This window comes from Oryctolagus cuniculus, chromosome 2, assembly GCF_964237555.1.
Source record: "Oryctolagus cuniculus chromosome 2, mOryCun1.1, whole genome shotgun sequence".
In the NCBI taxonomy this organism is placed as follows: Eukaryota; Metazoa; Chordata; class Mammalia; order Lagomorpha; family Leporidae; genus Oryctolagus; species Oryctolagus cuniculus.
Window position 1 is genome coordinate 8,627,365 of NC_091433.1, and position 22,088 is coordinate 8,649,452.

The 22,088-nt window shown below is 40.2% G+C and overlaps 1 protein-coding gene across 2 annotated transcripts in view; it reads right to left on the reverse strand.

The window, feature by feature from the left end:
- BOD1L1 (biorientation of chromosomes in cell division 1 like 1) overlaps positions 1 to 22,088 on the reverse strand; it is a 61,111-nt gene that overhangs the window by 28,437 nt on the left and 10,586 nt on the right. For both annotated transcript variants that reach the window (XM_051830063.2, XM_051830055.2), the window contains exons 3-10: positions 21,220 to 21,410; positions 19,425 to 20,039; positions 17,516 to 17,665; positions 14,614 to 14,780; positions 13,151 to 13,262; positions 12,457 to 12,595; positions 10,004 to 10,076; positions 1,623 to 7,707 (exon numbers count right to left, since the gene is read on the reverse strand). In XM_051830063.2, the coding sequence (XP_051686023.1) occupies positions 1,623 to 7,707; positions 10,004 to 10,076; positions 12,457 to 12,595; positions 13,151 to 13,262; positions 14,614 to 14,780; positions 17,516 to 17,665; positions 19,425 to 20,039; positions 21,220 to 21,410 (7,532 nt within the window). The remainder of the gene's footprint in view (positions 1 to 1,622; positions 7,708 to 10,003; positions 10,077 to 12,456; positions 12,596 to 13,150; positions 13,263 to 14,613; positions 14,781 to 17,515; positions 17,666 to 19,424; positions 20,040 to 21,219; positions 21,411 to 22,088) is intronic.

Consider the following 22,088-nt stretch of genomic DNA (forward strand, 5'->3'; position numbering starts at 1 on the left):
AATCCATCTGGGTCTCCCACATGGTTGATGGGCCCAAGCACTTGGGCCATCATCTACGGCTTTCCCAGGCGCATAAGCAGGGAACTGGAGCAGAAGCAGCATAGTGGACATTTGAATTGGCACTTACATGGGATGCTGTTGATGCAAGAGGTGCCTTGACTTGCTTTACCACAACCCTTAAAGCTACTATTTCAATCCTTGTTTCAATCCTTAATCTGTTTCATTTTAAAAGTTCAGAATGCCACAATTTATTCAGCCACAATGGAAAATGCATCAACGTCCCTGCCCTCTTCCAGTTTAGCCTATGTGCTCTTTTTAAAAATTTATCTTAAAGGCAGAATTACAGACAGAGACAGAGATAAACACAGAGAGAAAGATCTTCCATCTACTGGTTTACTTCCCAAATGGCTGCCACAGTTGGGGATGGACACAGGTAGAAGCCAGGAGCAGGAGCTTCTTCCGGGTCTCCCATGTGGATGCAGGGGCCCAAGCACTTGGGCCATCTTCTATTGCCTTCCAAGGCCATTAGTAGGGAGCTGGATTGGAAGTGGAGCAGCCAGAACTCATCCAGTGCCCAAATGGGATGCTACTGTTGCAGGCGGAGGCTTAATCTACTACACCACAGCGCATTAGCCTTCTACGTGCTCTCTTTAAGTTGTCACAGCATTCTGTGCTTCACACATCCTTAGCACCTGTCACACTAGCAGCACTGCCCCCAAACTGGGTGCAATACATGGCTGGATTCACAGCTGTCTCCCCATGTTGACTATCTTGCACCCCAGAGCCTAATACTTGTATAGCCCAGAGCCTAGTACTTGGTATAAAGCACCTGAATTTGGAAGGTATAATGAATGCCTGAGATTATAACTTTGAAAGTTATCAACTGTTTCTAAAAGATGAGAACTCACTGAAATCTGTCAGAAGGGAATATGTTCCCTTTCTCTTGCAAACATATTCTAAACCAGAAATTAACTCATTTTACCTGAATAACACACTCAGTTAAAAAAAAGTAATGTGCTCCCTTAATTAGAAGCAGCCAGCAGACTGAACTGATACATACTGCAATTCTATAGTAAATCAAATGAGGGCAGAAATGATGTTTGTCTCTGTACAACTGTCCCTCATCATCCCTATTTTGTACAATTAAAAACTGAGGCTCAGGAATTAAGACTTTTTCCCACCTCAGGTACCCAAGTGCCATGACAGTTACTTAAATTTTCTGACCCTATTTCCTTATTTGTAAAATGAGGGCAAAAGAAAATATTCATTTTAGAGGGCTGTGGTAAGGAATTCTTCAACTTGACTGACAAGAAACCTGAAGGTCCCAGAGATTCAGTGACTTGCCAGTCATCCAGATAACAAGTGGCCAGTCATTTCCTGGGCTTCAGTCTGCTGTCTCTTCTCTCCTTGCACATAAGAAAATGGGTATAAGGTTGCAAACTTTTAAACATAAATATCAAAGAAGCTCAACCTTAAAATTTGGTAAGAGCTATTTTGAAAAATTATAAGAAAAAATTGATACTCACCTATCACTCTAGAACCCAAACCTTGTTTGGGAAGACTGTCTTACTTACACCACTATATCATCTTTGTAAAATTTGCAATTAGAAACAGATTCTCACCTATGTCACCTAAACTCTCTTCAGAAGAAACAGTGACGTTAAGGTGTCCTTCCTCACGGAATGCTTTCCTCGTGCCATTACCATCTTCTGCTTTCTCAGAAGAGGCCTGACTTGTCCATCTGTCATTATGACCACTCTCTGTAGTCAAGTCCTGCTCACACTTAGGAGCCGTCGGAGCCATGTGGTAGGCAGCTGGAAGTATCTCGATGTGAGAAGCAGCAGTCTTCACCTCCTGGCCAGTAATATGTTCAGTGGTAGTGGTTTTCAAGCTATTCTCAGGCCCCTGCTGGTCGGGAGGATCAGAGACATCTTCTGTGGCACTGCCTTGGACAGGTGGCATGCTGTCAGGTTTTTGAGCACCAGTATTTTCTGCTGCCAAACAGTTAATACTGACAGAGGGGTCATCACCTGTTTGGGCAGACATCTGTTGCAGTCCTCTGCGATGGACAGGTAAGTTAGCACTCCTCTCTGAGCCCCTTCCTACTGAATATCTAGCTGAGCTTCTGCCTGCTGCCGTTCCTGCCTCTGGGCTTTTGTCTAATACAGTCTTTTCTTCTGCACCTATGAGGCACAATGCACTCTCCTTTTGTTCTTGTTCTCTACATGGTCCTTTGTCAGGGCAGTCCTTACTCACTCTTTCTTCTTCTGTACAAACAGCACCAGGCTGCCCTTGACCTGCAGAAGGCTCATGGATTGATGGTCTGCTGTGCCCTCCCTCAGTGCTTACTGCCATCACAGGGCCAACTTCTTTGCTTCCCATAAATGGCCCAGGACACTGACAGTTATTCTCAGCAATGAGGCTGGGCATGGGAACCTCACATTTGCTCACCGTTGTGGCTGACAAGTCATTGTTTCCTCCTGGGTTGTTTGCAGCCAGCTGATTGTCTTTGTGTCTGTCTAGGCTGGCAACCATCAGCACACACTCTGCTGTGCTGGTAGAGATGATGGCAGCATCACTCAAGTCTTCTACTCTTACAGATATGGCCTGATCTTCATCCTGGGTGGCAGCACCAATCATGACTGCTTCACAGCCTTCAGAGGTACTTGTGGAAATCATGGCTAAGTCATTCATCTCTTCTGCTGGTGTGACCAAGGGGTGGACTTCCTCCTGAGGGACAGCGCTGGACACTGGACCCTCACAGTCCTCCACAGAGCTTGTTGAGATGACAGCACTCCCGTCGGTAATGGACTGCTCATTTTCACCTTCAACAACTGCCCCAGAAATAGATGCCTCACATTCTTCTGCTATGCTGGTGGAAATGAGGGCACATTCATCTTTTTCTTCCTTGCTGGTTGAGGCAAGAAGACTTTCAACTTCTGTGGGTGCACTGGGCATAGGAACCTCAAAGTCATCAGTGCTCACTGAGGTTGGGCCCTTAGCTCTTTCTTCAGCTGCTGCCACTGGCTGCTGACTTTCAGCACCTTTGATAGTTGTTGCACTGGAAATAGGCACTTCGAATTCTTCTTCGATGCTTGTAGAAATCATGGCACATTCATCTTTCTCCTCATTTCTGCTGGCAGCAAGTTGGCTCTCATCTCCTGAAACTGCACTGGGCATAGGTGCCTCAAATTCTTCCATGTTTATTCTGTTACCTTCTATATTTTCTTCAGCTCTCAAAGTACCTGAGTGACCTTTACCCATGTCTGTAACTGCACTTAACTGAGGGGTGTAATCACTTGTACTGGTGGAAATCATCAAGCCTTTGCTTTGACTTTCCCCTCCAGCCAGGCTATTTTGGGGGGTAACATCATCACTGGCGGTGGTAGCCATGATGCCATCACACTCCTCAATTTCTACAGAGGTGATGACACTCTCATCTTTTCTACTTGGTGATGTGTGGCCAATTTCACATTCTGGGACTGCACCAGATACAAGAATATCGTAACTGTCCCCCACCATGCCAGTGGAAATGGTGGTATCTTCAATCTTTTCTTTCTTGGTGAGCTGACTGTCACTTTGATCAGAAGCTGCACTTGTCATGGGATCCTCACAACCTTCTGGAATTGGCACCACTTCACCCTTTCCTGCCACTGCACTGGTCACACTGCTTTCCACAATCCCTTTTGCACTGGAGCAGATTTCTATGTCTTTGATTTCCTTCTCAGCACCACTCATGCTATCAACATTACTTTCATTTGCATTCGTGATGGCCGCTCCAGCTTCAGCTTCTACTTTCTCTACTACAGGACCCATCTGATTGTCTCCTTCCGCACTTTCACAAATCAATACCCCTTCACTTTCTTCTCCAATCGCTGTGCAAGTTGAGGCATGGCCAATTTCATTACCTCTTCCAGTACTAGTCACAACACCCTCCCCTTCATCATCTTCCTCTTTTGCACCTGTGCTGGTCACAATGCCCTCATCATCACACGGACCAGCAGCAACTAATTGTACATTAGTGACTTCTTTGGCTATTGTGCTGTTCATTGCACTCTCTCCACTTTCTTCTGATTCAGAACTTATTGCAAAACCTTCACTGCTATCTTCTGAACCTGTGCAACTTGCTGGCCCCTCTCCGTCTTCTTCCGTGATCCCTGTGCTGGTGACTGCACTCTCACCTTCTGTGCCATCATTCACAGAGCCATCTCCATCTTGAGTGGCGCTTGTTCCAGGAGGCATTTCATTATCTGCTAGGATCACACCTGCACCCGTAACCACACGCTCCTCTTGGGGTCCTTCCCCTGTTACTGAATAGATGACGAAGTTATCACTTCTGCCTTCTGTTCCCGTACATGTTACAGTGCCATCGGTTTCTTTCTTGGGACATGTTCTTGTCATATTTCCCTGGGACTCTTCGACCTCCTCACTGCTTACAGATCCCACTCTTACTTCTGTCCCAGCACTAGTAACTGTTCCATCACTTTCAACTTCACTAATAAAAACAACAGTTCCTTCTACTATTTCTGAGTCTCTACTTGAAGAACCATCACACTTTTCTTCAGAGCCTGCACTAGTTACAGCATCATCTTTTTCCTCTGTCACAACTCTACTCACATTAGCTTCAGTCTTAACTGTATGAGCAGCCACTGGGTCTGCTGCTCTATCTTCAGATTCTGCCACAGCACACTCTCCACTTTCCCCTTCCTTGGTGCTTGTGAGGAAAGTCTCACTTTCAGCTAATCCTTCTGTGACAACACCTCCACCTTCTTCAGCTGCAGCAAACACGGTGCTTTCGCTGGCTTCTGACCCACCCTGAAGACGACTGCTTCTTGGGCTTGCACCTACTGTGAAGCCTTCGTCTGCCTCAATGCTGGTGCAAGGCAAGGCCACCTCCCTCTCCCCTGTTTCCGAAGAAGTGGTGGTAGCATCCCCAGCCTTGAGTGGGATTAAGGTGACACTGCTGTCCTTCCCATCAGTGCTAGTGGCAACAGAAGTCTTTTCTGCTCCACCAGACCCAGCTGCCACATTCTCAGTTTTTCCATTTCTTTGGTGTGAAACAGAGGATGCAGCATCGCCTTGCGCACTGGTGTCTACCTCATTGTTTTCATTCTTTTTATTACCATCAATGGAAATGCTTATGTCACCTGAGTCTTGATTATGTTCAACAATTTCAGCATCTTTTTCTGCATTCATGCTTACCATATGATCAACAGCAAGGCCATCCTTCTTGTCAGTTTCTACTGTAGCTCTAACTCTCTGCTTTAAGCTGAGTTCTGCACTTATGTCACTCTCTTCCTTGGTCATGTCCATCAAGGCACCTTCTGTGCCAGTGCTCTGATTTTCTACAAGCCTGTCTGTTACCTTGCTAGCAGGAAGCAGGTTAATTTTTCCTTTACTGTCCAATAAAGTAGCCTGGTAACCTTCTGGAATGTGTCTTTCATTAGTCATGCTTGCTTTTGCTGGAGATACAACTGTGAGATCTTCATCTTCTTTGTTGTCACTTGTTCTAGGGACTTCTGATTCCTTAACAGCCAGCCTTTGGTTAGGGACAGCAGAGTGATGCATAAGGGAGGTACTGGCTGTGCCACATTCCAAAACAGTTCTTTTTTCAACCAGAGGAATCACATTTGAATCATGAGGTTCTATCTGAGGTGCAACAGTCCCTGAACTTAAGGACAGTGAGGGAACTACATTTATGGAATGTTCAAAAGCAATACATTCTTCAGTGGGTTTGGCTGTGGTTGTGTTTTTCAAATTTTTTTGTATCATATCATTTTCTGACAGGGCATCAGGTAGCATTCTGTGACTAGTTTCAGAGTCTACATTCACTTCATGAGTTCCTTGTGGAATGGGCTCCTTCTCTCCCAGGTTTGGTTTGGACAGGGTGTTTTGGATCTGCACTTTCTTGGTCAGGGTGCTTTTATGGTCAGCATGCTTTTCAGAATTACTAAATCCTGTTCCACGCCCTGATTTACAGGATGGAGCTGCTGGCTTTGAGTCTACTGCTAAAGTTCTTAGTTCATCCTTTAGAACTGTGGCAGTAGGTTTTTGTTTCATAACATTTTCAGAGTCAATGTCTGGTTGAGAACCATTAGTGGTGCTGTCTTGGGTTTTAGACACTTCAATTATATTTTCAACGGTTGACTCAAAATCAATGTCCATTGGCTCCTGCTCAGGAATCAACGTGCTATCACCACTTTTTTTTGGTCTCTGAAGGGAAGAACTACTGGGAGTGCTGGAAGTACCCAAAGTGTTTAATTTTTCTTCTCCTTTGGTCACTTCTTGTGATAAACTTCCCCTTCGATTTTCATACAACTTTTTACTTAATTTCTTTTCCATGACTGAACTATTTCCTCTGGGCTTTTCATGATTACAATCAACTTCTTTACTATCCTTGTCATCTGATTTATTTTCTTCCTTCTTTTTCATGTCTTTACTACTATGCTTTAAGCTTCTGCTTTTGTGTCCGTCTGACAACTTTCTTTCAAGTCTGGATGAGCTCAAATCTTTATCACCCTTATATTTCTCCTTTGCCAAGGGTAACTTGGCTCTATGACTAGAATCTTTCTGTGTGTTATGTGTTGATGAAGCAGTACTCTCTAACACAGGTTCAACACTAGTTTCTTCTACAGGTTTATCTTCACCTTTTGACCTGCGCTGTTTGTCTGAGTCATTTTCTTCTGGGCTCTTCTCCTTATCTGGTTTTGGAGTGGTAGACTGTTTTGCAACACTTTCTTGTAATTCTGCTTCAACAGCTTTTAACTGTTTGCCTTGACTTTTTGATTTAGACTTCAATCCAAGTTTCTCTTCTAAGAAACTCTTTGTCCTACGCTTCTCCTTGTGAACATCTTCTGGTTTAAAATTACTGTCTAAATTAATAGAGTCTGTATCACACTTATCTTCTGAATAACTTTCACTTCGTTTCTGTAACATGATACCATGTTGTTTGGAGCTTGGAGAATCTTTCTGAATTCTAGAATCACTTGATCTTCTTGATCTGTGCTCTGCCTTAGTTTTTTCGGCTAACACATTTCTCTCTTTTTTGTTGCTTTCTTTACGAACATTCTCATCTGTTTTTATAAGATATTCAGAAACTGGCTTTCCATCTTTGCCTAAAATTGATAACCTCCTCTCATTCCTATGTTTACTTTTCCGTTCAGTTTTCTCATCTGAAAAAAGCTTCGTTTGCTGACTTTGCTTTTGAATATTTTCCTCTACTTTTACACCTTTCTCAGAGAAGTGAAGTTCAGTCTCATCGCCTGTTTTATGTACACCATCACCTTTATACTTATGTTTCGTAGACATTTTGTCTTCTGACAGAGTTTTCTCTTTCTCAGGCCTTTCCTTGGAGGATTTCACATCCTTCTTAGGCAAGCTTTTCAAATGTGGTGTTTCAGAATCATCTTTTTTTACATGCTTTTCATGTTTCAGTAGGCTTTTCTGCTTCTGGAGTTCTTCTGGGCCACTCTCTAAGCGTTCTACTTGTCTTTTCCCATCTCTTGTGTCAGTTTCTTCCTGTGCCCCTTCAAGCACAACAGGGGTAGACGTACGTCTTTTATGTTCTCTTTCTGTTTTGGATTCATTTTTGTTTTCATCAGCTGAATGTAAACATTCTGAAAGTCTCCGGGCAGGTTTGCTTGGTTCACATTTTGTATGAGCATGCTTTGGGTCCTTTGAAGAAGACAGCTTTTCCTTTTCACAGTGCTGTGACAAAATAAAGATTAAAATATGAGAAACAACAAAGCCAATTTTTTAGATTTAAATTTAACATGTTAAGTGCTGCTACCTGTGTTACACCTTACAAGCTGCCTACAGCAGGTATCATTAACTTAATTTTATGCATCAGAAAGCTCAAGTTCAGTCTGATTCAATAATTTGATGCTCAGGTAACAAAGAGCTAAGCTAGGACTGAGTTTAGATATATTCATTATATATTACAGGCATCTGTACAGAATTTATTTTTTCTGAGATTTGCTCATGCATTTAGACAGCCTCTTCAACTCCAAATTGCTAGAGCCTACTAATGCCTGGTAGTCATTAATAAATTTAAGTGGAATGAATGACATTCCAAAGCTTTTTTCAATCTATTAACATAATACATCACAATGAAGACAACTAAAACATTTTATATACAAATAAAGGTTTCCTATATTTTAATTCAGAAACTTGAGTCATTCATGAAAATGTAATGAATTTAGGCTACCTTATAATATTCTACTTAAAAAGTTTCAAATGAACACAAAAACAGAAACAGTACCATCTAGTATGTATTTATATGTATGCACTCAAGGGGTGATACTGAGAGAACATCTGAGCCCTCCTCCTTCCCTATTGGTTTAACACTGAGTAGTTATTAATATTAATGGGAGACCAGGAGGAAGCTCCTGGCTCCTGGCTTCGGACTGGTGCAGTGCTGGTTGTGGCCGCCATTTGGGGGGTGAACCAATGGAAGGAAGACCTTTCTCTCTCTCTCTCTCTCTCTGTCTAACTGCCTGTCAAAAAAAAAAAATTAATGAGTATGTGCTGATGAAATCCACATCAATACTCATTGACTACTAACTATAATATTTCAAATAATGGGCTGAAGTCTTCAGTTAGACCTTTGTGGTTCTGGGTCAACTTAACACTGCACCTCCTTAAATTTCAACACTAACATTAATGTACTTCTAATATAGGGACGATGACATTCCAAGACTTTAATAAATACCTTCAAATTAAATTCCTCAAAGAAAGGACAAACAGGAGTCTGCACCAACCTAATTTTAAAATAATGAGCAATGAATTTAAAATAATAGAAATAAAATTTATAAGATAATTTTTCTTGGGAAATGTATCATAAAACAAAGGTAATTATTTTAAAATGTGCTATTAGAACATCAGGATATGGTTACAAATATGCCTCTAATTTATGATTAAAAATTAAAAGTACTTATTAGATATGGAAAAAAAAATCATGAAATTATTAGTTTTCCTCACTGGAAATATTAAAATGTTTCAATCATATAATTATAAATAAGCTTGTGTATGTAAGTATTTAAACCCAGTGACGGCCAAAGTTTGTCCTAAGAAAATAGTACTAAAAGCAGGAAGAAATGTATTCATTTCACACATAATTAAAATGATGAATTCTTGGATATAATCTAAGTGCTCAAATATAAGGAAATTCTTAAATAAACTATGATATATTCATTCAAAATAATAAGATCCAATCATTAGACAATTAAGAAGCTTGCAAGGTAACATGAAAAGAATCAAACATTAAAAACATTTTGGGCCGGTGCCGCAGCTCACTAGGCTAATCCTCTGCCTTGCGGCGCTGGCACACTGGGTTCTAGTCCCGGTCGGGGCGCCAGATTCTGTCCTGGTTGCCCCTCTTCCAGTCCAGCTCTGTGCTGTGGCCAGGGAGTGCAGTGGAGGATGGCCCAAGTGCTTGGGCCCTGCACCCCATGGGAGACCAGGAGAAGCACCTGGCTCCTGCCATCGGATCAGCGCGGTGCGCCGGCCGCAGCGGCCATTGGAGGGTGAACCAACGGCAAAGGAAGACCTTTCTCTCTGTCTCTCTCTCTCACTGTCCACTCTGCCTGTCAAAAAAAAAAAAAAAAAAACAAAAAACAAAAAAAAAAACAAAAAAAACAAAACAAAACAAAACCATTTTGCCAGATTACTTCTGCTACAAAAAACTATGTACAAATGTGGACAAAGAATCAGAGAATAAAATGGATGATTTATTAATAGTGGAGTGATTTTATTTTTGCCAATATAAGAAATGAGTGAAGGTAGATAGAAGAGAAGAAAAGTTGCTATTATTTAGATAGAATATCATATAAACTAACTCACCAAAATGACACGTTCAGGACATAATAGGATAAGGATTTAAGAATGCTGAATGTGAAGACTTTTTTTTAACTTGGAAAAAATCAAAGTACACCTTCAGTTTTACTATGAAGAACTAAATGGCCTGTATCTTAAAAAAATTGAATAAAGTTTTATTAATACACACCTCACTTGTTTTGACGGTTTCTTTAGAATCTTCTTCAGGCTGTTGTTTCTTTTTGGAACTTTCTTCCACATTCCTAAGGGTAGAAAAGTCAAAATTAATTCTGAACCAAAAGTAAGAATTTCTCAGGAGGATAAAAAAAAAAAAGGCTTTCTTTACTATAAATACTTGATCAATAAATGGACTTGCTGCATTTCAATCTAAATCCCATTCCTGGAGCTGGCATTGTGGCACAGTGGGTTAAGCTGCCACTTGTGAGGCCAGCGTCCTGCATCAGAGCACCAGTCTGTGTCCTGGCAACTCTGCTTCTCATTCAGCTTGCTGCTAATGTGCCTGGGAGGGCAGCACAAGATGGCCCAAGTGCTTGGACCCTTGCTACTTGTGGGAAACCTGGATGAAAATTCCTGGCTTCTGGCTTTAGCCTGGCCCAGCTCTGGCTTTTGTGACCACCTGGGTTGTGAACCAGTGGATAGAAGATATTTTCTCTATATATATTTATAACCCTGCCTTTCAAACAAGTAAATAAATCCTAAAAAAAGAAAAAATTCATACTTGGAGCAGCCATTCAGTACAGCAGTTAAGATGTCATTTGCCCCCCCCCCCCCATCTGATGTCGAGGTGCTTGGGTTGGAGTCCTGAATTCACTTCTAATTCCAGCTCTCTGCTAATGCACACCTGAGAAGCAGCAGGTGATAGCTCAAGTACTTGGTCTGCCATCCACATATGGGACATGGATTGAATTCTGGACTCTTGGCTTAGGCCTGGCCCAGCCTTTTTGTTGTAAGAATTTGGGGAGTAAGCCAGTGGATGGAAGATTTTTCTCTCTCTCAGTCTCTTTCCATAAATAAAAATAAGTAAATTAGAAAAAAAGTTCCATTCTTTGTCAACAGAGGAAAACACAATCCCAAATGTAGCATGAACTGCTGTATGCTAAAGTAAAGCAAAGCTAAAACAAAAACAGATGTGTTGCAGAAAGATGAATACTCTATGGGTGACAATTACATTTTTTTAAAAAAGATTTATTTATTTGTTTGAAAGGCAGAGTTACAGAGAGGCAGAGGCAGAGAGAGAGGGAGAGGGAGGGAGAGAGAGAGAGGTCTTCCATCAGCTGGTTCAATCTCTAGATGGCCACATCGGCGGAGCTGAGCCCATCCGAAGCCAGGAGCCAGGAGCTTCTTCCAGGTCTCCTACGTGGGTGCAGGGACCCAAAGACTTGGGCCATCTTCCACTGCTTTCCCAGGCCATAGCAAAGAGCTGGATCAGAAGTGGATCAGCTAGGACTCAAACTGGTGCCTATACAAGATGCTGGCACTGTAGGTGGCAACTTTACCTGCTGTGCCACAGCGCTGGCCCCAGACAATTACATTTTAAGTTTTATCACTTTTGAGTAAATAGGACAGTTCTATTTATTGTGATCAATGGAACTGAAGTATTATAATAAATTTCAGAGCTGACTCCTTTCACTGACTTCTGCAAATTACTGATCCAGTTATCTTTCAGTTTGTTATTAGTTTACATAATTGCAACTGGATGGAACAGTAAAATTGTAGCCCATGGCTCAAGTGACTTCATAGCCACTCTCAAGAGTATATCTGGCTTTTTAATTCTTACAGAATTAACTGATAAAGCAGTGTTTAAAATGAATCGGGGGGCCGGTGCTGTGGCATAGTGGGTAAAGTCGTTGCCTGCAATGCTGGCATCCCATATGGGCGCCAGTTTAAGTCCCGGCTGCTATACTTCCGATCCAGCTCTCTGCTATGGCCTGGGAAAGCAGTAGAAGATGGCCATGTCCTTTGGCCCCGGCACCCTCATGGGAGACCCAGAAGAACCTCCTGGCTTCTGGCTTCAGATTGGTGCAGCTCCGGCCACTGTGGCAATTTGGGGGAGTGAACCATTGGATGGAAGACCTCTCTCTCTCTGCCTCTCCTTCTCTCTGTGTAACTCTTTCAAATAAATAATCTTAAAAAAAAAAAAAAAAAAAAGAATCTGGCTCAGATTCTGGCTAGGGAGAAAAGCAAGAATATTGGTAAAAAAAAAACAAAAAAAAAAAACAAAAAACAATACATGGAAAGACTAGAGAATGGACACAATCACTGTAAGTAAGTGACTACTGCAGGACCAGATCAGAATACTTCCTGAGGTCCATAAATCTCTCAAGCTCGAGGGATAACTGTTAGGCTTATGGATGTACACTTTTCTGAGAAAAGGATCTAAAACTTTCGTCAAATTATAAAAAAGGTCTGGGACCCCAAAAAAGATTAAGACTAGTACTTTGAAACATTACAGATACTAACAAAACATATTATGACACTGAAAATGAAGCTTTAAGGTCCTTCATAAACATGAGATAACATACATGTTGAAGCTTGATTCTTTACAGCCATTTGCAATGCCTCTCTTCTGAAAGTATGCCAAGAGGGTGCTACAATGGGAACATGGCCAGATAAAACATGTACCTTGAATCTTTTCTTCTTTTTTTGCTTAAGGCTACTTTTTTCTCTAAAACTTTCCTTTCTTTAAGTACTTCTTTAATTCTGGGGACTTTAAGTTCTGAACTTTTTGTTGTGGATTCTTCTACATCCATGCTACTTTTGCCTAGGAAAGAAGTAATCAATAGACAGTATTTCAGAAGACAGTTTTATAAATAGTGTGGTATTTTTCATTCAGATTCTCCAATCATTGTAAAAATGAAAATGGCTTTGACATTCTTAAGTTATACTGGAATAAGCACAGCATTAAAGATGGAGAAATTATTTTCCACAGGATAAGTGCCCAAAGAGAGTTCAATTTTGTTCAATAGTCCAGATAAATGTATGTCATTGTAGTTAACACAAAGCATACATTAATTCCATTAATATCACCATCACAGCTTGATGACACACATTAACAATTATTTTCCCATGCAAATTTATCCTACCATTACTTAAAAATAAAGTGGTCACACATGAGTTGCATAAGCTGCTAATTGAAAGAATGCTTAAATATAGCAATATAATGACAAAGAAAAATGGCTAAACACACCAGTAAAGAGTATCTTCCACATTGAGAATAGGTCATTTTGTGTTGTATTCATGTCTTAGAGGTAATGTAAGAGATTATAATGGAGTACATAAGATGGTTTAAAATAGTGAAAGTCAACATCTGCTATACCTTGACTCTTAGCTTTTGAAGACTTTGTCTTTTCTGCTTTTTGTTTCCGTTTTTCTTCAAGTTTCTCTCTATTAATTTGCCTTCTTAAAAGTCTCTCTTCTTTTTCTTTAGCCTAAAACCGCAAGATACACCAATAGATTATAAGGCAAAAGTAAAACACTCTACAAAAAAATAAGAAAAGTTTCAGTTTTCCCTTGCCATACTCTTAAAAATTAATCAGCTCTACAAAATTATGTATACACTACACACATTTGGAAGCCACCAGAAAAATGAGATAAATACGGAAATAATTATGAGCATCAAGTGTATGCAGGTAGGTCTCTATAACTTTTTAGTTATTTTTAAAGTTGAAATTCAGATCCAAGTGATAGACTAGTCCTACAACAAATCTGTCTTGGATCTTAGGTTTTGTATTGGGACTTTGTTCTATTTTAAACTAGAAAGAATTCACAATCACTCTTACTCCTACCACCTCTTTCCAGCCTAGAGCTCAACATTAAAGTGCCAAAAGTCCTATATGGGTGGGTGGGGGGGCTTAGCTCTTGACCAAGTAATATTTTCAAGAGGTAAGCCTGGGAAGAATGCTAATCACTTCTATTATCATTTTGGTAGACTTACTTCAAATAATTTTTTCTATATAATAATATTTCCTCACTTTGAGACATACAACATTTTACATCTTAATGTTTCTGAAATTATAAGCCATTTTAAAACTGATGTATATACACAAGGAGGTAGAAATTTTTCCTAAAAAGTTGCTATTAATTCAATTTCATATCTGATAACTGGAAGTGTTTTCAAGTTAAAGGAATATGTGGACTATATTCTCTCATTTTTTTTTTTTAAGATTTTACTTATTTATTTGAGAGGTACAGTTACAGAGAGAGGGAGACACAGAGAGAGAGGCTTTCCATCTGCTGGTTCACTCCTCAAATAGTTGCAATGGCTGCAGCAGAGCCCACTGAAGCCAGGAGCCAGGAGCCAGGAGCTTCTTTAAGGACTTCCATGTGGGTGCAAGGGCCCAAACACTTGAGCCATCTTCCACTGCTTTCCCAGGTCATCATCAGAGAGCTGGATCAGAAGAGGTGCAGGCGGGACTAGAACCAGTGCCCATATGGATGCCAGAAGTGCAGGCAGAGGCTTAGCCTACTAGGCCACAGCGCTGATCCCAAAACTCCCTCTAATATTACCACAATGGCTGCATATAAATCTGTGTGACTTGATTCATAATTGATGTAAACATTTCCATACCATGAAACATTTATGTAAGCAGATTTTTACTACCATTCACAATGACACAAACACCTTCACCTCAAATGTAAACACATTCTACCTACTTAAATGATAAAGTTCCTGAAGGCAGAGCTTGTGTGTCTTTGCTTTGTATGCACATCAGTACCTGGCACACAGACTATTCAAGTTTGTCAATAGCAGACTAAACTAACAGATCAAGTGGGACTTACAATAGACTGCCGCCGTTGTTCTACAGTGAGTTCATCATCAGAATCACTATAGTACTTCGAGTAAAGATATGGTTTGTGAACATAAGCATGCCGTACATTTTTTACTTTTCCTTCACTAGACTCACAAGTTTGAGTTTTTGTTTTATTCTGTGTGTTCTTTTCTTCATCTGGAACAAAGTCAACAGAAAGAAGAGTTCTTCTATGAATTAACAATGAAATCAACATTATGCTCTATAAAAGCAGTAAAGTATTATCAATATAGAACAAGCATATATGTAGGACTAAAGGAGGAAATACCACTATGCGAACATTCAGAAATTGACATTTTACAAAGTTATCATTTATGTTTTATTTAACAATTAAGCTTCTTGCACATAAAAAGGAAAAAGGCAAAGAAAAATTAGCCCTAATATTTATGTTGATAAATTCAACATTTTATCGAGCAGAGAATTACTCATGAATATGGCAGCACTCAGAACCAGAAGAGATTCTGAAAGCTGTGCTTTAGCAGTTTGAGCAGTGCGATTTAACAGGTGGAACATGGAAGCAAAGTAAAGGATCTGAAAGTAAAGACAAGACATTATTGGACTGGCTACAGGTAGGTGTCTGCCTGATCTGGTGGACAACTGGCAGTTTCTGACTGGCTAAGCTTCAGTTTCTTTTGTTTAATTATTTTCAATTTACATTGAGTTCCAGTTTACTTACACAGGAACCCAGGGTGCTGGAGCCCTTTCAGCCTAATTGCTTTCCCCACCCCCCACCCCAAATTTTTAACAATGTTATCGTAACATACAGCTAATTATTTTTTAAAAGATTTAGTTATTTTAAAGGCAGTTAACGTGGACAGAGTGGAGAAGAGAAGGGGAGACAGGGATGGGGCAAGAGAGGGAGATCAATCTTCCATCTGCTGGTTCACCCCACAAATGGCTGCAATAGCAGGAGCTGGGCCAGCCCAAAGCCAGCCAGGAGCCTGAAACTCCATCTTGGTCTCCCATGGGTGCTGAGGCCTAAGTTCTTGGGCCATCTCCTACTGCTTTCCCAGTACATTATCAAGGAGCTGATTTGGAAGAAAAGCAGCTGAGACTAGAACTGGCACCCACATAGGATGCCAGTGTCACAGGTGGCAGCCTAACCAGCTGTGCTACAGCACCAACCAAAAACAGTTAATTCTTATTTGCTTGTCAATAGACTTGATATAAATGTTTTACCCCTTTTAAGTCAAAGAACATCATTTGAAATCATACTTTAAAGTAAAAGTAAAACTGAGATTTTAATGACAACCTTCAAATTTCTCATTCAGTAAAGAGTTCGTAGGAATCAGCAGTGGTTCTACACCAAGTATACACTAAAATCTCTTTACTTAAAGAAGGCAATTTGTCTCCCTTTGACATAGCAGGAAGTAAAGGGGAAAAAAGTCAGCAAAAGCTTTCACTTCCTAGGACTCTTAACCATCTTCTTTTTCAGATCCCATATACACAAAATCTAGCCCTGTCCAGGAAAAATTTTAAAAAGATCCGCTAAAGCACCAAGAATGGGAACTCTGACTGGGGTAGAAAAAGCAGCACACTCAGAGGATGAGAAGCATCCTTCCTACTCAGGCAATGGACTTCACCTCATGAGGACGGACATGAAATGTAGGGAGGGCTGCTGCTGAAAGATGGGAGAGCCCAAGAAATGCAACTGTGGTATTAACAGTTTCTACCTTTTCTTCTCTATGATCGTCTCCCTAGGTAGCCAATCCAAAAGCCAGCAGTAAATTTTACAATACTATGCCACATAATTGAAAACAGAATTCAATGTCTTCATTTCCAAGTCATAAACAGAATTTAATCACATGATAAAGAGCAGCATAAGGTTCTGCTTAGAAGCAGATTTATACTTCAAACCTGCACTGATGCTCACTAGCTACATGACTGTTTCCTTGCCTGTATTTCCAGAGTTGCTCTGAAGATTCCAGGAACTATTTCATAGAAAGCCCTTAGCACAGTGCCTGAAATATGGTAAGTCCTCACTGAGGGTTAGCTGAAAAATAAATTGTATAATAAATAATCCATCCTTTCCCCTAATTTCTCTAAAGCCTTGGGCATTCCATGCCTGACTGAAATTGTTCTGTTTGCTTAGCAGTCCTGAAGCAAGCCAAATAGTCTACCAATGTTATGTACAATGTGGGAGCTTTGGGTCACAGAGTAGTAACCTGACCTGAAGAGATGCTAGTGACTGAGATCAGCCACAGGTGCAATCAACTGAAGACCACATGCCGGGGCGGGGTGGGGGCCTTGAACACCAAGGCTCTGGTGAACTTTCCTGATTGGCAATACTCTGTGCATATTGTCAAGGAGGTAGCACTGTCTACAGCTCCACAGGGGAGGACAATCGGAAACTCCCTGTTTGCATATTTCCTGGACTCTGCTCTATGTGCCTGTTCCCTTGGCTAATTTTAATCTGTGCCCTTTAGCGGTAATTGGTCATAACTGTTGAGTATCCCGGCTTCTAGTAAGTTCTGTGAATCCGTCCATCAAATGACTGAAGTTAAGGATGGTTTTGAGAAACCTTGAATTTACAATTAGAGGTGAGGGTGTAGGTAGTGCCTCCCCCATATATTACACACAAACACACACACACAGATAAAAGCATCTCCATACATACTATCTCATCTAAATCTCATAATGATCCTAGGGAACGGAGTTAGAGATGGACAATCAAGGCTTGTTTGGTTTAGTAACCTACTACACATGTTTAGACAGATAACTTCAGAGCTGGGACTCAGAAACAAATCTTCCAGCTATGAAGTCCCATGGTCTTGCCACTCTTCCACACTGTCTTTCAGGATACAGCCATCAGAACACACAAATAATACCCAATGGGAACCTTCACAGAGGCATTATTAAGGAAAATGCTTTACCATCTGATGTAATCTCTCCTTCTTCCATGCTATCAGACATCACAACTTCCTCTTCAGTGTCTTCTTCAAAAGATGAAAGGTCACTGGTATGGACAGAGCTAACGGTAATGTCTGTAAGTCCATCCACATCAGAATCTATAAAGGAGAAATCTTCGACAAGAAAATAAAACACAGAAAACCAATCACAATGTTACACAACCATTCTTAGAGCCCAATTCCCAAATAACATGAAAATTTTTCTGCTTTAAATATACATCAAAGAAATCCAACTATCAAATAAAGTAGAGCTGTTTCCAGAAAATACAAAGGCAAACTAATTTCCAGTAAAAATAATTATAATTTATGATGTGATACTTACAAAAGCAAATTTTAAGTAAGTTACTGAAATATTTACTACCTAGTATTTTATTTTATTTGGGTTTTCTTTTTTTTCAAGACCTTGATAGGTCTTTTTTTATTTAATAAATGTAAATGTACAAAGTACAACTTTTGCATTATTGTGGCTTTCCCCCCATAACCTCCCTCCTACCCGCAGCCCTCCCATCTCCCACTCCCTCTTCCATCCCACTCTTCATCAAGATTCATTTTCAATTATCTTTATATACAGAAGATCAACTTAGTATATACTAAGCAAAGATTTCAACAGACTGCACCCACACAACCGCACAAGATATAGAGTACTGTTAGACTAGTAGTTTTACTGTTAATTCTCATAGTACAACACATTAAGGACAGAGATCCTACGTGGGGAGCAGATGCACAGTGACTCCCGTTGTTGATTTAACAATTGACACTTATTTACGACATCAGTAATCACCCGAGGCTCTTGCCATGAGCTATCAAAGCTATGGAAACCTCTTGAGTTCACCAACTCTGAACTTATTTAGTCAAAGCCATATCACAGTGGAGGTTCTTTCCTCCCTTCAGAGAAAGGTGCCTCCTTCTTTGATGGCCCATTCTTTCTGCTGGGATCTTGTTCACCGAGATCTTTCATTCAGGTTGTTTTTGCCACAGTGTCTTGGCTTTCCATGCCTGTGAGACTCTCATGGACCTTTTAGCCAGATCCAAATGCCCCAAGGAGTGCTGTTTAGGGCATCTGCCATTCTATGAGTCTGCTATGTATCCTGCTTCCCCCGCAGGATCATTCTCTCCCTTTTAATTCTATCCTTCATTATTTGCAGACACTGGTCTTATTTGTGAAATCTCTTCAACACTTAACCTATCTTTTTGATCAATTATGTACTTAAACTGATCACTTTAACAAGTAAGATGGTATTGATACAGCCTCCTTGATGAGACTGAATTGGAATCCCCTGGCACATTTCTAGCTCTACCACTGGAGGTAAGTCCGAGTGAGCATGTGCCAAACTGTATATCTCCTCCCTCTTTTATTCCCACTCTTATATTTAACAAAGATCACTTTTCAGTTAATTTTAAACGCCTAATAATTGTGTATTAATTACAGAGTTCAACCAATGGTATTAAGAACAAAAAACAAAAAAATACTAAAAGGAATAAAATAATAAGTTGTTCCTCAACAGTCAAGACAAAGGCTGATCTGGTCATTGTTTCTCATAGTGTCCATTTCACTTCAAACTACCTAGTATTTTAAAGCTTAGCTATGGATTAAGTTGTCTGGAATAATGTGGGTGAATACATTGCAAGACTTAAATTATAAAATTAGTTTCTCTTCTAATACATACATCTGAATAACAAAGAAAATATCTCATAAAAAGTTCACGCCTTTTTTTTTTTTTTTTTTTTTTTTTAGCAAAGGGCACGTAAGTTTTCAGTTCTGAAATAAAAGTATCGGAGAAATTGATTAGAAGGCAAATTTGAGACTCTCTCTTTCCCCAGACAGACACACTATTCTTGAAAGTGTTCTTGATGTTTGCAAGGTTTTGCATACCTTCCTTTGTCCCTTCAACAGTTTTAGCTTTATTACTATTCTTTTCTGAAGGAAGTTTTGAACTCTCTACTTCTTTATCCTTCATTTGTTTTTCATCTTTTCCTTTCTGTGCATCTTCACTCCTCTTCAAGTATTCAACTTTCTTTTCAGTCTTTTCCTTCTTTTCTTTCTTTCTTTCTCCCTTTTCATTGATCTCTGGTTTCTTTTCACCCTTGTCTGTTGATTTATTTTTTTGGTCACTGCTTTCCTGTTGAATGTCTTTACTTAGCAGAATTAAGCCATTATTCTCCTTTGTGTGATTCTTAATGTCTTCCACTGGACAAGGGAGATCACTAAATTCTTCAGACTTTGAGGCCGTTTCCAGTCCTTCTCCTCCAGAGTCGGGGGTAGATTTTTCTTTATCAGCCATGTCCTCTGAAGTTCTCTCTTTGTCAGCACTAGCATCAGCACTTGGTTGAGATGGGACTTTTTTGGATATTCTCTCACTTGTCTTGGCATTTGATGTTTCTGTCGAAGCCCTGGCAGCATTAGCTTCTTGGTTAAGAGAGCTTATGGTTTCCAAGATTGACATGGCATCGTTGGCTACATTAGCACTGGGCCCAGGAGTAGGGATGCCTTAGAAGAAAAGACAAATTTTATTTTATTATTTTATTTTTAAAAATATTTATTTGAAAAGTAGAGTTAGAGAGAGAGAGAGAGACAGAGAGGGAGAAGCAGAGAGAGTGAGCTCTTTTATCTGCTAGTTCACTCCCCAAATGTCTGCAATGGCCAGGGCTGGGCCAGAGTGAAGCCAGAAGCCAAGAGCTTCTTCCAGGCCTCCCAAGTGGGTCATCTCCCACTGTTTTCCCAGGTGCATTAGTAGGGAGTTGGATTGAAAGTGGAACAGCTGGGACTCCAAGTGGCGTCTATACAGGATGCCAGTGTCGCAGGCAGCGGCTTTAACCTCTATATCACAACGCTGGCCCCGGAAAAGACAAATTTTAGAATAAATTTATACAAAAGGTAAACACTTCTGCTGAATCAATGCTGTGTGCTACTGTCATCTTCATATGATGCATATCCTGTGTAGACCATTTGCTTACCTCTAGCATTCTAAATACCAGTGCCAGTATACACTTTGAATTCTTTCACTCTCAAATGTCATACTGCAGGAAGCTTACCATGCAAATCTGAGAATAGTCTAATTCCCAGGAAAAGAAATATATTTTCTCTCTACTATAACACACACATACTCCTACAGTTGCTCCCTCTCTCACCATTACTAAAATGCTTATCATTTTGTATTTATCTAAAAGAAGAGGAATAGCATGCTAGTTGTGAAATTCTGGTGATATTGACATAAATTCTATTTTACTAACATAGGCAAATAGAGAAATATTTTAAAGAATCAAATGGGGGCTGGCCTGTGCCACACTGTTTAGGCCATTGCTTGAGACACCTACATCCCATGCTGTAGTACCTGGGGTTGAGTCTTGGTTCTTCTCTTCAATCCAGCTTCCTGCTACCCTGGGAGACAATGGGTAATGGCTGGAGTGATTGGGTCACTACTACCCATCCAGGAGACCTGGATTGAGTTTGTAGGCTTTTGACTTTGGCCTGGCCCAGCCCTTACTTTTTGAGGGCATTTTTGGAGTAAACCGGTGGATGGAAATTCTTTGTCTCTGCATTTGTCTATCTTTCAAGTAAGTACAACAACAACAACAACAACAACAACAACAAAAGGAATCAAATGTCCCTAATCTGATACTCAGTTCAAGAAAAGCAATGAAACTGACAAAGAATAAAAGCAAAGCACCTTGTGTAATGATGGAAGAGTCTGGTTTCTCCTCATCAGGCGATGTGCTGCCACTAGCTTCCTCTTTGTGATTTAGTGTGGCCAAAAACTCATGCACAGCTTTCTCTACCTGAGGTCTGAATGTGTGGTTGATCTTTGGGTCCACAACCTGAGAAATAATTCTGTCGATACCAGACTCCAACATTCCTGATCTGAAACACAGGATAATTTATAGAAAGGTGACACAATTTCATATTATTTGCATTCAGTACTTTTAAATAAAACTGTATTTTACATGTATATATATATTCAATCTTAAATTGCCTCAATCCATTCATCTGGATACAGAAAAAGGAGGCAAAGGAAAACAAGTTTCAAACTATAGTGGCATTTAGATACCCCGTACTACAAAATAGTCTATGAAATTTCTACCACCGTGTCACTAGTGGAAATCCTAACAATGACAAAATAAAACAAATCAAAAACACCCTTAGAATTAGATACAGTACATCATTTAGAGCCCAGGTATATTGACAACCTTTACCTCACCCCTACCCTGCCCAGGGCATGTAGAAATAAATTTATGACTAAAAGCTGAGGTCTGGGCATAAAATAAATCTATGGACTCTCCTTTTAAACAGAAAAACAAGTCTTCTATAACTATCAGAGTCTCCATGAAGCCAGACATACACAAAGTATAATTTCATCAAATTAAAAAAAAAAAGCTTCAGGAAAACAAAACTTGAGACTTCTGGCTTTCTTTTTATTATTTTCCTGCTATAAAAGCTAGATGATTTATTCATTTAACAGTCATGTTATGAGTATCTTCTACATAAAAGCACCATGCTGGCCTCTACGCGGCTACAAATCAGACCTGGTCCCTTTTCTGG